The sequence below is a fragment of the Mesocricetus auratus genome, unplaced genomic scaffold (genome assembly GCF_017639785.1).
Source record: "Mesocricetus auratus isolate SY011 unplaced genomic scaffold, BCM_Maur_2.0 Super-Scaffold_100011, whole genome shotgun sequence".
In the NCBI taxonomy this organism is placed as follows: Eukaryota; Metazoa; Chordata; class Mammalia; order Rodentia; family Cricetidae; genus Mesocricetus; species Mesocricetus auratus.
In genome coordinates, this window is record NW_024429195.1 from 69,186,850 (window position 1) to 69,202,651 (window position 15,802).

Consider the following 15,802-nt stretch of genomic DNA (forward strand, 5'->3'; position numbering starts at 1 on the left):
TCCTCTGTTGCCTGCTTCCTCTCCTCTCCAGGGGAGAAATGCTTTTCTGGTTGCGTTCCTCTCTTACCTTAGAAGGACTCCACAGAAGAGTGGTGTGGACCATGGGGGAAACCATTGCTTCATTTGACAGTCCCCATTCAGAATGGTGGCTGAAATTTTCATCACACAGCACACCCACTCTTTCTCACACACACATTTTGTTCTTTTCCCCTCAGATAGCCTGGTCAGTAAGGTTGGTGAGTCATACGTTTAAACCTTCGTATATGTGTATTTCTTTTTGTCTTGTTCCTTGGGATTGCAGCGGGCCATTCCCAACTCTTTCAAACTTGCTCTAATAACAGTGTCTGAAACATCAAATGCTTACAGTGCAAAGGTTTGGCTAGATGTGAGGGGCTGGCTGTACTTGCAGAGCAGAGGTTTCTAAACACAGATGCAAGAATTTAACCTGGGGAGAGGGGATGAGACATTTCCTTTCATTACATATAACTCTGTTTTAACAAAGAGCACAGATGTGAATAAAAACTGAAGTTCCTTACCCTTAGAAGCATTTTGTAAGAAATACACTGTAAAATCTCCCCCCAAATGTCTTCTCCAGTCTTACGGTTAAAACCAGTGCCCCCAAAGGGAAAGTGTAAAAGGCTGTTTCCTTAATGACGCTATTATCGTTCTTTTAGTTACATCTTTAATTTTATTCAATTAGTCCCATGATGAATCTCAAAAGAGCTTTTAGTTTTAGGTATTATCATTATCATTATTATTTTTATTATTATTGTGTGTGTCATGCCATGTATGTAGAGGTCTGGACAGTAGGTGTTTCTCTCCTTCCACCTTATGGGATCCAGGGCTCTAACTCAGGTCATCTGGCCTGGGTAGCAAGTGTCCTTACACAGTGAACCATTTTGTTACCCAAAGAGCTTTGTATTTTGTACATGAGGACAATGGCTCGTCTTTGTTACAGATCCAACTGTGAACTCATGTCAACTGCTTCCAACTCCTTCGGGCTGGAAATACATAGAGGAATGCAAAAACAAACTGAGTAATTCAGTGACTGTTATTTCCATTAATCTTTTAGAGAAGAAACTTGAGATTACATATAAAGGTGGATCTGTTATTTATAGATCTTTCAGTCCATCCTTGTTTTTTTCCTGATTATTAAATGAAATTTATAACCAAAGCCACTCCCACACCTACAACCACCCTACACCTACAACTACCGCCTCACAACCACCCTACACATACAAGCACCCCTCTCACAACCACTCCCAAACCTACAACCACTCCACATCTACAACCATCCCTCCTGCAATTACCCCCACACCTACAACCAACCAACACCTACACTCAGCCCCACAAATAGACTTCTGTTATTGAACGCTTGAGCCTCTACTCAAATTGTGTTGGAAAACACCTTTTAAAAATAGTGGCTCACACATTTAATCTCAGTACTCAGGAGGAAGAGGCAGGTAGATCTCTGAGTTCAAGGCCAGTCTGGTTTACAGATCCAGTTCCAGGACAGCCAGGGTTACTCAAAGAAACCCTCTCTCACAAAAACCAAACCCAAACTCAAACCCAAACCAAAAACCAAAAAGTGGTTTTACTTTTTAGTTTTCACACAAGTATGTGTTTGTCCCCTAACCCCACACACTTCCTTTCCTCCCCTTCTCCCTCGTGTTAGCTCCCTTTGTTAACCTAACAGTTTTACTTCTACAGTCCACACACACACACACACACACACACACACACACACACACACACGCACGCACGCACGCACGCACGCACGCACGCAGCACGATTTTTATAGTTTTATTTTGTTGTTGTTTTGAGACAGGGTCTACTGATGCCCCTGCCTCTACCTCCCAATGCTGTGCTGACAACCACAGCTGACAGAAAAGTGTCTTCTTCAAACACTGTCGCTCATTTGATGTTAAGCACAATGTGGCATTCTGTCTTCACAGGGAAATCTGATAACCGTTGTGCCTCTGGGAAGCACAATTTGTCATAACCAAATAAATGAAATACTCCTTAAACAAGGCTGAAAGCCTTCCCAGCACATTACAAAGGAAGACACTTGGCTTAGTTATGTCCATCTTAAAGAGGTTTCATTCAGCTTTGGGCTGAAAGCAGGTAAGCTCTGGATCTCGTGCAATCGATTGGAGCAGGCTTCTTGGCTCGACATCTCTAGACTGAACTGATATACTTGGGGCCTCTCTGTCACCTTTTCAGACACAAAGGGGCTCCATGTCCTTTCTCAACTTTCTACTTGTCATAGCAGTAGAATCCCACATTCTACAATTTCAAAATGCCTGCCAGGCTGTAATCACAGAACACACATACAGCGGGGGAGTGAGACCAAGAGAATGAAGAAACTTTTACTATTCAAACAAGAATGACTTGGTGGACAGCGTGTGTTAGTCACCACACGAAGATGACAGAACCACTCTTCAGCCAACTGGGACAGATGGTACTCCATTGTGAGGAACAGCTCTAGCTACTGGATCCGTGAGTGTGGGAATAACAGTGAGGATGGAGTTTGGGACTTGGGGACATGTGAAGTTGCCTTTATATTTCTGAAAAGTTGCATGATAAACTGGCTGATAGGATTGTCACTTTAGTGCAGCAATGTTGACCAAGCTGAAGAGACCTCCCAGGCCGGACAGAATGCTTGAGAATGGATTCAAACAGCAGATGACTCTCAGTTCTTACAAACGAGTAGACTGGAAGGACCTACTGTGGGACCCAGAGCAGGCCACAGTAAATGCCTGCAGTGTACCACAGCTGCTTTAGAAGCCAGCATGGACCGGGCCCTCAGTGCAGGATGCTGTGGGATGGTTCAGCTCTTAATTGAGCGGACAGGTGCAGCCAAACTTAGACATAGCTCTCAGAGGTAGAAAGAAAAACCCAATTGATTTTTCTTTCTGTATTGGAGAAAAGATTTTTAAAAACTCTTTAATTAAGTACAGTCTTTATATTTTGATAATATCCTTAGTGTTTACTAACAATCATGAACTTTAACATTTATCTACTAAATGATAAATGCTATTTGCTTCTAGTAATGGGAAAGGATGCAGAAGTCAACTTTAGAAATGGTGGATTGAGTGGTGGTGGGGCACGCCTTTAATGCCAGCAGAGGCAGGCAGATCTCTGAGTTCAAGGCCAGCCTGGCCTATAGATCGAGTTCTAGTATAGGCTCCAAAGCTACAGAGAAACCCTGTCTTGAAAAGCCAAAAGAAGAATAAAAAAATGGTAGATTGCTTCAGACTGCATCTTTAAAATGTATTGTTTACTATTTTTAAATGTGTGTGTGTGTGTGCGCGCGTGCATGTGTGCACATGTGGGTACAGGTGTCCAAAAGGGTCAGAGGTGTCAGACCTCCCTGGAGCTGGAGTTACAGGTGGTCATGGACTGTTCGACTTGAGTACTAGAAATCAAAACTCGGGTCCCCGGGAAAAGTGTCACATGCTCTGAAGTGCCCAGCCGTCTGTCCAGCACATGTGCAGCTTTAAATACAGATTTGGGGCCAGGCGTTGGTGGCGCACGCTCTTAGTCCCAGCACTCAGGAGGCAGAGGTAGGCAGATCTCTGTGAGTTTAAGGTCAGCCTAGTATACAGAGTGAGTTCCAGGACAGCCTCCAAAACAATACAGAGAAACCCTGTCTCGAGAAACCAAAAAATAAATAATAAATAAATATGGATTTGGATTTTAGAAGCAAGGAAACAACTTGTTTTCATGTAACCAACCAATTTTAAAATTATCTGTATTTGAGAGATTTTAAACTTGCTATTAGTATATTTCTATCCAATACAGACTTCACGTTAGTTTATAAGCTGTTAAGTGAAAACTTGTTTCATAACCTGTGTTTTTTCCTCTGTACACTTTCTGAAGAGCACTAGAGATATTTTATTTCTTTTTTCTTCTGAATCTTAAATGACATAAACTGCATTTCTGGCACTAAAACAAACACCAATCATGGGGGTGAGTTTATCATTTGTCTTCTGTGCTTGTTTCTGAATTTCAGGACTGCTTCTGAATTCTCAAACTTTTGCTGCATATTCACATCATTTGGGAATTTTGAAAAAGCTGCCAGTGTTTTGGACACACCATTGACCATTGGAGGTGGAGCTAGCACCAGCATTTTTAAGGCTCCCTCCAGTTTCATTTATAACAAAGCTTGGGGAACACTGACATACTCCATCATCATTGTGAGAATAAAGGTATGACCAGGGACAAGGTAATTGAAGGAAGGTAAATGACCTGACACATCAGAGATCTAGTGCTAGTCAGCTACATAATGAATGGTAAAACCTGACCTGGTCACTACACATTCCATTGGATCTCCAATTGCCAGATGTGCAACAGGTAAGTTACTCCATTTTAAAGGAAAAACAGTTGACTAAGTCCACACCAAAGTGGAAACGGAAGCCAGTACTATTATTTCTCTGATGAATCTCCTTGGTAGTCTTTGTGAGGCTGTGTTTATGGCCCAGATGGGATTTGCAAATTCTTTGCAGCTCAAACTTATTTAAACCAAACGAGGGGAAGCAGGAACAGCTTCTTGTAGGGTCCTGTTGCTGCTGAATTTGTAGTACCCCAGTGCCACTGTGCACTCTTATAATCATTGATGCACTCTATCTCTCCGATTTCACGTGAGCATCAAATGCGGGGGGGGGGGGTGGACTGCATCCCTGCTGAGTAAACTGGGGGCTCAAAGCCTTGTTAGAGCAAGGAGAGTGGAGACCAGAACTAGGTCTGTAGACCACTGGGTAAATGCTCATCTCACGTAACGTTGCCTCCGCCTCCATCACATATCCAAGCTGATTTTCCCCCAGTGAGGCTTCTCCTTTGAGTGATGCCGGGGACCAAATCTACAGTGTTACAAACATGCTCTGCTACTGGGACACTTTTCCAGTCCTTGCTCTTCATGTTTATCAGACCAGTTGAGAACTTGGGATTCTCCTGCCTTAGACCCTCAGGCGAGTGCTACCACACCTGGTGAAAACACTCACTTGTAGTTGCTGTATGAAGGACAGAGACAAGGGAGTATATGCACTTCACGGAGGTGAAAGTGCAAAAGGGTCCAGAAACGCAGGGAGAACACACGAAGAAACTGCTCTCAGCAGAGAAAGGGATAGATGAGAGCAAAGAGCTTGGAGGTAAGGGCTATCCAAAGGTTCTTGGGAGTCACTTATTTAACTATTTCTTGAAGAGGGAATTTGGGAAAACTCATGATGGTGAATTTTTGGTGTGGCATGGATCTAGGAGACAGGGTAGAGACAACAGAAAGTCAAGAAACTATTTAGTATAGACTTGAGATAGGCGGGATTAGGGCAATAACTGAACATAAAAGGATGTTGACGAGAGGCAAAACTAATGAAGAGGTAAGAGAAACAGCAACTGACAGCATTTCAATCAACCATTGTCTACTGTTGGATTCCATGGCCACTGACACATAATATAATGGAATATTTAATATGGTGGTCTTTAATTGGTTACTGGATTAAAGGGCAGCTTGATAGACAAGGTTTATGAAAAATCCTTGCTTGTGCCTTTTAAGTTTTCTCTAGGAAAGCAGCTGTTTCAGCCCAAGTAGCAAACCTTAATGTGTTTAATAGAGACAGATATAAAGTCTTGCTTTGGACTAAACCCTAACAACACAGTAAGAATGAGCAGCAGATTTTGACATTTGACAACCATAGCCTGACAGTAAAATGCTACACGTTCTAACAGAATAACACAGTATGGACTTGAGTCAGACAAACCAGGGCTTGAATCTCAGTTGAAGGGATATACAAAGATCTGGAATACATGCCACAAGGAATGGACTGGAAAACAATGAAAGACAAATAAACGGTTGGCTCAAGTCAGTCAGAAAACAATGAGTCTATTTTCATTTCCATCAAGACCATGTGTGTGCTGTGAAGCTGAGAAGAGGTACAAAGTTGAAGGTGGTTCAGGTTTAGACACCAAAGTTGTGTGACATCAAGGAAGCAAAGCCCTCCTGGCTTCCAACTCAATGACAGAATAGGAAGAGGGAGCCAACTCAAATACACGGTCAAGATGAAGTCAACAAAGGTTAGTAGGCAAAGATGAGGGACACAAGATGGCAGTCATGCCAAGTATAATCACGGTGCAAAGGGTATTTCACAAAGCCACACAAAGGGTAGGTTGGAGAAGACCAGAGAGCTGAGGATGGTCATCTTTTGTTTGTTTCTAGAAAAATTGTACCAGCCTTGGGCAGAACAAATGTTAACTAGCAGAGATAAGGATATATGCAATAAAGAGGCAGAGAGCACTAAACTGGAATAGAGTAGATCTGTTAAGACCATCTCTCTCTAACTGGTTTGTTTCTTAGCTTCCAACCATATCCATACCTCTAAAATCTAGGCTGTTTCTCTTCTGCCCGGTGGCTTCTGGTTTCTCTCAGACTAAGAGCAAAATTTTCAGTAGGCTTTTTAATACTAAAGTCAAGTGGTACCCTATTAGTTATCTAAATTTTAAAAACACTCCCCCACTGGTCCACCCATTCCAGCTACGACGACCACTTATTTTGGCCCTCTAACTTGACAAGCACCAAGGTTCTTCCTGCTTTTCCTTTGTCTCTGCTCCACTGTTAGTCATCTGTGAGGTCCTCTGTGACCACACTATGCAACAGCATCACCCCTACTCCTCATGATCTGACTTAGGTCACATCCCCTTTGATTCTGCTTAGGGTCAGAAAGGCATGAATTTTCTCACAGGTTCCAAATATTTGTTTAATGGATACCTGGAGAGCAGGAGATACGGACAACAAAACATCAAAGCAATTAGCAGCTAACTTAACGAGAAGGAAGAAAAATGACTAATTCATTTTCTTAGCAGTGATCTAAGATGGGTAGGAGCAGATTCTTAGAATTGGAGTGGCTGTACTGTTTGAAGGGCCCTGCCCTCACAGAAGTGCAGTGACTACTTCCTTCCCCCAAGTCCACAGCAGGAAAATGAAACATGATTTGACACACTATGAATTCACCGCAGAGCAGGCTTATGATGAATTTTGAATACCATACACTCCAGGTCTCCTTAGTACTCGCTCTTTTTTTTCTGTTCTCATCCTCTAGCTATTCATTAAGCCATGCCCTAAAGATTGATTTCAAAAGCAGTTACTGAAAAAAAAGCTTTTAGTATATTTTATCTCCATGAAGACACCTTAATGACCATAGATGCCAGCAAGCAGCATCTCATTTTTATGAACCAAAGGGATGGAGGACTCGCAAACTGCATTAACATAGGTGGAACTAAGATGGCAGTCAAAAAGGGTCGTCATTTACTTGAACTTGGATCACTGAAACCTAATGTGCAACAGTGACACTTCCTTTACCTAGATATTAAAGCATTAAGAATTTTCATCAAGGAAAATACTTTTAAAGTACAAAATAACCCACTAAAGTAAACTTAGGGAGGACGAGGGGTAGATGGGATAAAATAGAGCTATGGAAATTTCAGAGTAAACAGAACAGAGCAAAAGAAAAGTGAATAGCGTGAAGGCAAAACATCCCATTCTGTAGGTTTAGTTTCTCTGCCAATGAGTCACAAAAACTTTACAAACTTTAGAGAAAAGAGCAATTTTCACCCCACATAAGGGTGATGACCTGCTGCCGGGCATTGGTGGTGCACACCTTTAATCCCAGAACTAGGGAGCCAGAGGCAGGCTCTGAGTTCAAAGCCAGTCTGGTCAGTTCCAGGACAGCTAGGACTACATAGAGAAACCCTGTCTCAAAAAACTAAAGAGAGTGATAATCTGTTAATGCTATCTATGAAAATAATAAAAAAAAAACATACACCCTAGAAACTCTAAGTATGTTATGAACATCATTGTCCTGTCTTCCTCTGACCCTTTAGCTACAGGAGGTCTGTGAGGAAAGCCTGGGCTACTTCTATCCCAAGCAGTGACTGTTTTCCTCAGCCTTTGAGCTGTTTTCTAGAGAGGGCTCTTGGAAGCACCCGTCATCAGGACAAAGCAGCAGTGAATGCAACAGTGCATTTAAGCAGAGTCTCTTTGATAGTGATCTGACTCAGCGGCTACCAGCTGGGGCTCTTCAAAACCATCCCTAGCATGAAGCTTTGTACTACTACGTGATTCAAAGCAAGAGATTTAAACCTTTCCAAGCCTCAGATTTTCCATATGCACAATGGAGTTTCAGGGTTATTATATACACAATCCAAATAAAATACTTGGCATATTGAAAATACTGTGTAACTACTCACTCATGAGCCAATAGCCCAGTGCTAATATAAAAAAAACTGTCACCTTTAAGTTTTGATTTAAATGAGAAGCTTCGTCCTGATGTGCATGTTAATGACTTAAGAACTATTCTAGGGCAGTGCAGAAGAAGGAAACAGTGCCAGGCACCAACACCGTATAAACACACATTTAAATTAAGCCTTCATTTTAGAGCCATTAATGTTCTGTTCAACAATGACAATTTGAACTCAAGAGAAAACAGTCTTCTTGTACTATATTAGATTATAAGCTTTGTTTTACAAATAGGGAAAACAAATAAGTCTCATGGCAAAAGCTACCAATCTGCTGAAAACTAAGTGGTAGGGATGAAGACAGCTTCTTTGTTGATACATGCCTATGGGAGCAGTATACTAACACACAGACTTACAGATGTGAAAAGGAGAAGTTTGCTATGGAGTTAGGGTAGAAGAGTTCTAAAGCATCCCAGTTTACAGAGACAAAACAGTTATAGGAAACCGAGTTCTAGCTGGGTGGCGGTGGTGCACCTCTTTAATCCCAGCATAAGCAGAGGCAGGTGGATCTCTGTGAGTTTGACGCCAACCTGGTCTACAGTGCAAGTTCTAGGACAGCTAGGCTGTTACACAGAGAAACCCTGTCTTGAAAAAAAAATCAAAAAAAGAATCTGAGTTCTCTAAAGGGAGGAAAATACTAAGAAATGAAGGCTAAAAAAACTTCCTTTTCTTATTCAGTTAGCTTTTATAAACAGAAGGGAATTAAAAATTCAGTTCTGGGCTGGGCGGTGGTGGCGCACGCCTTTAATCCCAGCACTCGGGAGGCAGAGGCAGGCAGATCTCTGTGAGTTCAAGGCCGGGCTGGACGACAGCCTCCAAAACAATACAGAGAAACCCTGTCTCGTAAAACCAAAAAAAAAAAAAAAAAAAAAAAAAAAAGAAAAAAGGAAAAAAAAATCAGTTCTGACAGAATACATACAAAAGTTCCTAATCTGACAAGACTGAAAAATCTTTTAATGTTTTATATTATTGTAGTGATATCTTGTTTATAACCTAATGATTAAAGCTTGCCTGAAGGTTACAGTGCAAAGCTAGCCACACTAGTGTCAGGCAGTGGTGGCACACACCTTTAATACCAGCAGCCACACTAGTTAGCCATAGAGGCTGTGTGGTAGTAGTGCCATTACTAGCAGCACTATAGGGGAATATAAGGTTGGATGAGACAGGGACTCTCTTTCAGTCTGTAGATTTCACAGATGTGAGAACTCTAGTGGCTGGCTGCTTTGCTTTTCTGAACATCAGCTTTAATTCTAATATCTGTCTCTGGGTTTTTATTACTAGTGCTACATATTATTTATATTTCATAATTTAATAATCGGTGCTATCAAAATATGGCATCCATAATTATCCTGCTGGTTCAGCATTTTTTTTCTGAGTTTATGGTAATTTATTATAAAAAATCATTAAGCATGAATTTCATTGTTATCATTTTTTAACCACAGGTTAAGATAATTGTTACTGAAAAGTTTGGATTGTTCAATAAAATTTTAATATGGAACACAAATTTGTTCAACACCAGAACACTGTACTCCCTAGACTCCAGAAATGATGCTGGGTTGGGGGCTGACACTGGGGAGGAGCCGGGGCACGATACATGCTTTCCTTCAAGAGGCGAGACCATGTGCATGAGAACAGAGTCACTGCATCAGTCACAACATTCCAAGTATAATAGAATTTTCATTATGTAGATTTAAAAAATCTCCAGTAGAAAAAAGGAATGCCAAAATATGATGTTCAAATCATTCCAATATTCAAAAAGTTCAGTCCCCATTCAGAAACAGATAAACAGTATATTTATTAAATGAGTTAAGACAAATAAACTTTACAAATAGACAAATAATAAAAGGCTCAGTGGCTAAAATAGATGGTAAGCATCATTAAAAGAAATCAACACCATCACGGTAGTATCTCAGTTGGCTTACACGTGGAAATGAAAAATTCAAAGAGCAATTTCACAGAAATGAAGCCAGGTTTTTTTCTTATAAACAAATCACCATTTCTTGGTTCAAAACTGATATCTGTTATGAAAATTACCATATCACATATTCGTAAGATGACAAGGAGTAACTCAGCTTCAAAGTGCGGCAAGTCTATTTACAACCACAAAAAAGGCAATGAGGAGGAGAAAAGGATCTTTAAAAAATATACAAAGATTAAAAACATTTGGGATGCAAAATTAAACAAGTATATCTTTTCTTTTGTTAGAAGATAAAAGATAAAATGTGAATTACAGATGTTGATTTAGCTATACATTCTATATAATGGGATTCAGTATCTTTAACAGCTTGCTTGCATTTTTTCCCCTACGTACATAATGTCTGGAAATTTCTGGTAGAGATTACAGTGTCTCAAAGAGAGAAACACACACTGAGCATGTCTTGCTATTACTTCATGGACGTTCTAAGACCCGTTTATGGACTGGAGGTGGTGTAAAAAGCCATTGCCTTGAGTTGAAAAATGAAGACCGGAAAAGCTCAATACAAACCCTCCGAAGCACATGCACATCTAAATCTTTTGGTAATTACATTCATATTTAAGCATAACCAAAATAAAAAAAGAAAACTGAAAACATTTCCCTTTTCTCTATTCCCTATGCCTTGCAGGCTTCTTCAGTGGATAGGGTCAATTTTTAGAGTTGAAAGGGTTCTTCAAGAGGAGTCTAGTCCCCCACCCTCTTTCAGGGTGAGTAATTTCTCCAAGATCATGCAGCACATTAATGGCAAAATCAAGACTAGGAGCCCACTCTGGACTCCTGGTCTAAATATGCTTCCCAGCATATCATGCTACCTCTTTTTACAGTATGAATAACTACAAATACCTGATGAGTAAATGTACAATGATAAATGTGACAGAGCCAATATATTTCTAAGACTTGCAGAGGATTACTGCAGGCAACTGATGGAGAGAAAAGATTCCCCCCCCCACCAAAACAATATCAAGCACCATCAACTATGTTTCTTTGCTGAGTCAGCGTTCTTGGATGCAGTAGTCCTCGTAAACTTTATCAGCCTGACCATTGTTTATCTGGTGACATCTATGCTCTGCAACAATACCAGTTTCTAAAGGGTGAAGACAAGGGGCAAACAAAGGAAGAAGGGAGATAGGAAAGAAGCAGAGAGCCCAGAGTTTCAACTGACTCATGGATGGGCATTTCATCACATGGTTAACCATATATCATGTTTAGAAGCTTTCCCCTATTTTCATGTATTATCTCCTTTTGCCTAATCTGTTATTTGGCCACTTAATAAAAACAAATGTATCAGAGACAATGGTGGTCATTACTCTTTATAAAATGGTGACTCTATTTTAGATAAAACTAGATTCTATGAAGAATGTTAGGTGGTAAAACTGTGCTGTCTCAGCCTGACTCTGAGGTGAGCAACAAAGAATTCAAACAGTACTTCATGGGGCTGTTACCAGCTTGAAATTTATTCCAATTGTGGTTAAAGGGAACAGACCGATGCATCACATGTGCAGAACTAAGGATAAGAGCTGAGCTGTCTTAAAACCATTGCCTGTGTTTGTTTAATAAAAGGGCATGTTCGTCTATGTTTACAAACAAGTTTCAAAAACAAAAGGAAAACATGTATGCTTCTACCTATTAACCTTTTTTCAAAATGCCAACAGCCCTCTATGCTGTGTGCAGGTCTCTACGGAGTTATTAGAAAAATCAATACAGTTCACTCACAGTTCACCAAGACATCACTGAACTAACATATTTAGACAAAAACAAAAAGGACTAAAGGTTCTCTTGTAGTTTGATAGTTTAATTTGATTCGCCTGAAATAACAAAAGCATTTCAAGCATCTTTCATTGTGTATTTGATGTCCTGCAATAAACAATCTACTAAATTCTGAACAAAAGGTTATTATCAAGTTTTCAAAAAATTTAAAAATTAAACAGTTCTTTCAAAACCATTAAGTAGTAAATGTATTTAAGAAACTAATTAGGACAGATGCCATAACTTCATTAGAACACCACTGCTCATGTTTTTTTTTTGTTGTTTTTGTCTTGTTATGTTTTCTTTTTTTGTTTTTTGTTTTTTAAACAAAGCATTAGTGTTATCTATTTGGCTATTAGTATTAGCAATTTATCTACAATATTTAACAAGATAAATTGTAGGCAAAAATTTAGAATAGTTTCAATAGAAACACCCCTTTTTTATTTCCTGAAAATACAGCAGTATTTGAAGGACTAATTTTCTTCTGCATTAGTTACAAGGAAGCTTCCCATCTATGAAGAACAAAAAAAGTATCTACAAACCTTGTAAACAGATCTGTATCATTTATAAACATAAATAATCCAAATTATTAACAGCCAACAGCAGAAATTAAAGTATTCATTCAATGATCCAGGGCTCTCTGTCTTGCCCAGCTTCACTCCTCCCTCTCTGCCATCAAGGACTGAGATAAACCACAGCTCTGCTAATACACCGTCAGGACCGCTCTAGGTACCACAGATGATCCACGGGTCACTTATGCTGAGTTACCGTTGCTTATCTGTCAGTTCATTTCTCCCACCCCCCAAAAAGCACCCTCAGTCTGGCAGAAAGCTTTGCTTTTTTTTTTAAAAAAATAAATCTACATTCGTACAAGTGTGTCTTCTGTTGAAGTCCAAGGACAAGAATATTATCTTGTCCGTCACAATATGTGAAAAGACTCAGTTTCAATTTGTTTCTTTACAATGCAGCTAGTGTGTTAACATTCAGCTTACAATCAGAGTGATGTTTCCAAACTATGTAGTGGGCTTCCTGGGGATGAAGAGGTAGCAGACTTGTTCATTTCTATTGTAAGGTGAATTCCGCTGTCAACAGCATTGTTATTTTTGTTAGGAGAGGGTGGAGGGCTGGGGTTGCGTTTTGTAGGAGCATCATCTTCAGCATCAGTGTCATCAATAAGGGGGATGTGAGGCTCGGAATCTTCTATCCTAAACTCAGGGTGTGTCATAAAGTTGTGGATTGAACTTCTTGATTCTGGCTTTTCTAACCCTTCATATAAAGAACTACGAAATGCATTCACCACTCGAATCTGTAAACAGCAGAAAACACAAAAAGATGTCAGGACACCAGTAGCTTAACTACAGCAATGGTTCACTTATGAGTTTGAATCCACAAACAGCTAGGTATGAGTGAATCATATTTGCATGTAATGCAGTGGAACTTGCAATACACTGTAAAAAAATGAATATTTTAGTAGGACACTACAGAACAACAAAATCACATACTCTAATTAAGAGGTATACATTCAAAGGAAACTAACAAAATCTTATTGTCACTGGCTAAAAATTTAATAGCCATTGTGTAGGATGGTTTTTTTTTCTCCCTAAGACGACAAAAACAAAAAACAAAATGAGAACTTAGCCATACACAAGCTTAGTTGAATTATCTTAAAACAAAACAAAACAAAACAAAAAATCCAAAACGTATTTCTCAAAACAACTCAAATAAGCTAAACAAAGTCAAGCACAAAGGGTTTCTATTCATCATGCTAGGAATCAGGGTGTCACCAACTATGAAAAAGCCAAGCAAGTATAAGCTGAATGCCACAATGAACTGACATCTGCCCCACTACTTCCTTAATTAAAAATTAATAAAGAAAACCCAAATACATATCTGTAAAATGCTACTATAAAAACAGCTATAAATATTTGAGTATATGCCATTTTCTACACAAGTGTTAGTGGTTTTCTGTATGAGATTATAACCTAAAGACTACAGTTCACTGGAAAGATCAGATTTCAAACACACAAACTCACCCACTTTTCCTCCCTCCCTGGGACTCTTTAGAATTCTCAATGGAAAAAACACAAAATTTCAATATTTTCTCGTAACTATTTAGATTTATGGCAATTTATTCTTCTTCTTGGGTGTCTACTGTACACTGAAAACTAGGTTAAAGGAAAAGTATAAAAATGTTACTGTAGTGACAACAATGGGCCTCGGCAAAATATTCATTTTGTGTCAAGTCTAATAATTTTAAGAATGAAGGCACCGTTTACTTATAAAGCTAAGAAAAGTAACTGACACCAACATTCTACAAGAAAACATCACTAGAACCATCTCAACAGTAAAGAGATGACTGAGAATCATTCAAATAGACATTCTAATGTATAATGTATAATGTATGGTTAGGGTCACATGCCCCTTCAAGTGACCTGAGCCTTCCTCCTGTTTGTGCCCTCACCTGTAAGCCGCATTAGTCTAAATCAGCGGTTCTCAACATCTTTGGGGAGCGAGGTTGGTGTTGCATATCAGATATTTATATTATGGCTCTTAACAGTAGCAAAATTGCAGTTATTAAGTAGAAAAAAACTTTATGGTGGGGGGTCACTACAGCATGAGGAACTGTATTAAAGGGTTGCAGCATTAGGAAGGTTGAGAACCACTGGTCTAAATTAACTTGGCCCTTTACATAGAAAATACAGAGATAAAAAATTAGTTCTAGTCTTCCAGCTACTAGAGGATGAGGAACTGTAATCAAATGGGATTCCTCAATAGTAAACCAGAAGTAATATAGTCCCTACACCTCATGGGGTTGTTCAGGAATATGGTATATGGTATGGTGCAGTGTAAGCATACACTATAAATCTCAGGACTTTCAGATATGAATAGCTTATGCACCAATGGGGGATTCGGGAAAAGGAGATTTTGATTCAGTAGGAGTCCGGGACAGTATGCATTTCCAACAACTTTGTAGCTGATGCTGAGAAGCTGGGCCATGCCCAGACATGAAGCCAAGTGTATCCTGTTCATATTATCTTGTGACTTTATAATTCTACTGTGTTTCTATTGCAATTTGACAGGCCAACAGCAGTTAATACACTGTCAATTCTGTATGTAACAGAAGGATATATCTGTGCTGTAATTTTTTTTTTTGGTTTTTCGAGACAGGGTTTCTCTGTATTGTTTTGGACTCTGTCCTGGAACTCCCTCGGTAGACCAGGCTGGTCTTGAACTCACAGAGATCCGCCTGCCCTCTGCCTCCTGAGTGCTGGGATTAAAGACATGCACCACCAACGCCTGGCTCTGTGCTGTATTTTTAAGCTGAACTGATGCCCCACATATAGGAAAAGCCAAGAAACCAACAAATATAATCAGCATAGGAGCTTATTTAAGGACCCCTTTTCTGAAAAACACATAGAACAAGGCAAACAAAGCTCAAGTCAGCAAGGCAAGCAACTGGCTGTATACACGAGAATTGTACTCATGCTACTAAGTTCCCTTCTAAACAGGACAATATTAAAAGTTGAAATGCTAAATTCTTTCTTCAGTATTATAAATGTAATTTCCTGGGTCTCTTAGCTGAGTTTCAAATCACATGCTTCTGGAAACCATGCAGTATGAATATGCTTAAAGGCATATACTCAAAAATTTATAGTAGTTTCATAAGTGCTAAACTACTATATTATTCCCCACTGAATATAAAAGTTAGCACAGAGACAAGCTCCCAGATCTCATGTCTAATCTTTGGTTGCAATTGTTCCACCTCTTACCTAACCCTCTAAGAAATAAAACGAC

General features: G+C 39.6%; 1 protein-coding gene across 3 annotated transcripts in view; it reads right to left on the reverse strand.

Annotated features, from left to right (window-relative positions):
- Positions 1-10,056: 10,056 nt before the first annotated feature.
- Positions 10,057-15,802, reverse strand: part of Atp2b1 (ATPase plasma membrane Ca2+ transporting 1) — a 97,532-nt gene continuing 91,786 nt past the window's right edge. For 2 of the 3 annotated variants that reach the window (XM_021225980.2, XM_021225979.2), the window contains one exon: positions 10,057-13,313. In XM_021225980.2, the coding sequence (XP_021081639.1) occupies positions 13,002-13,313 (312 nt within the window). In that variant the 3' untranslated portion in view covers positions 10,057-13,001. The remainder of the gene's footprint in view (positions 13,314-15,802) is intronic. The other variant, XM_021225981.2, reaches the window with a different exon arrangement.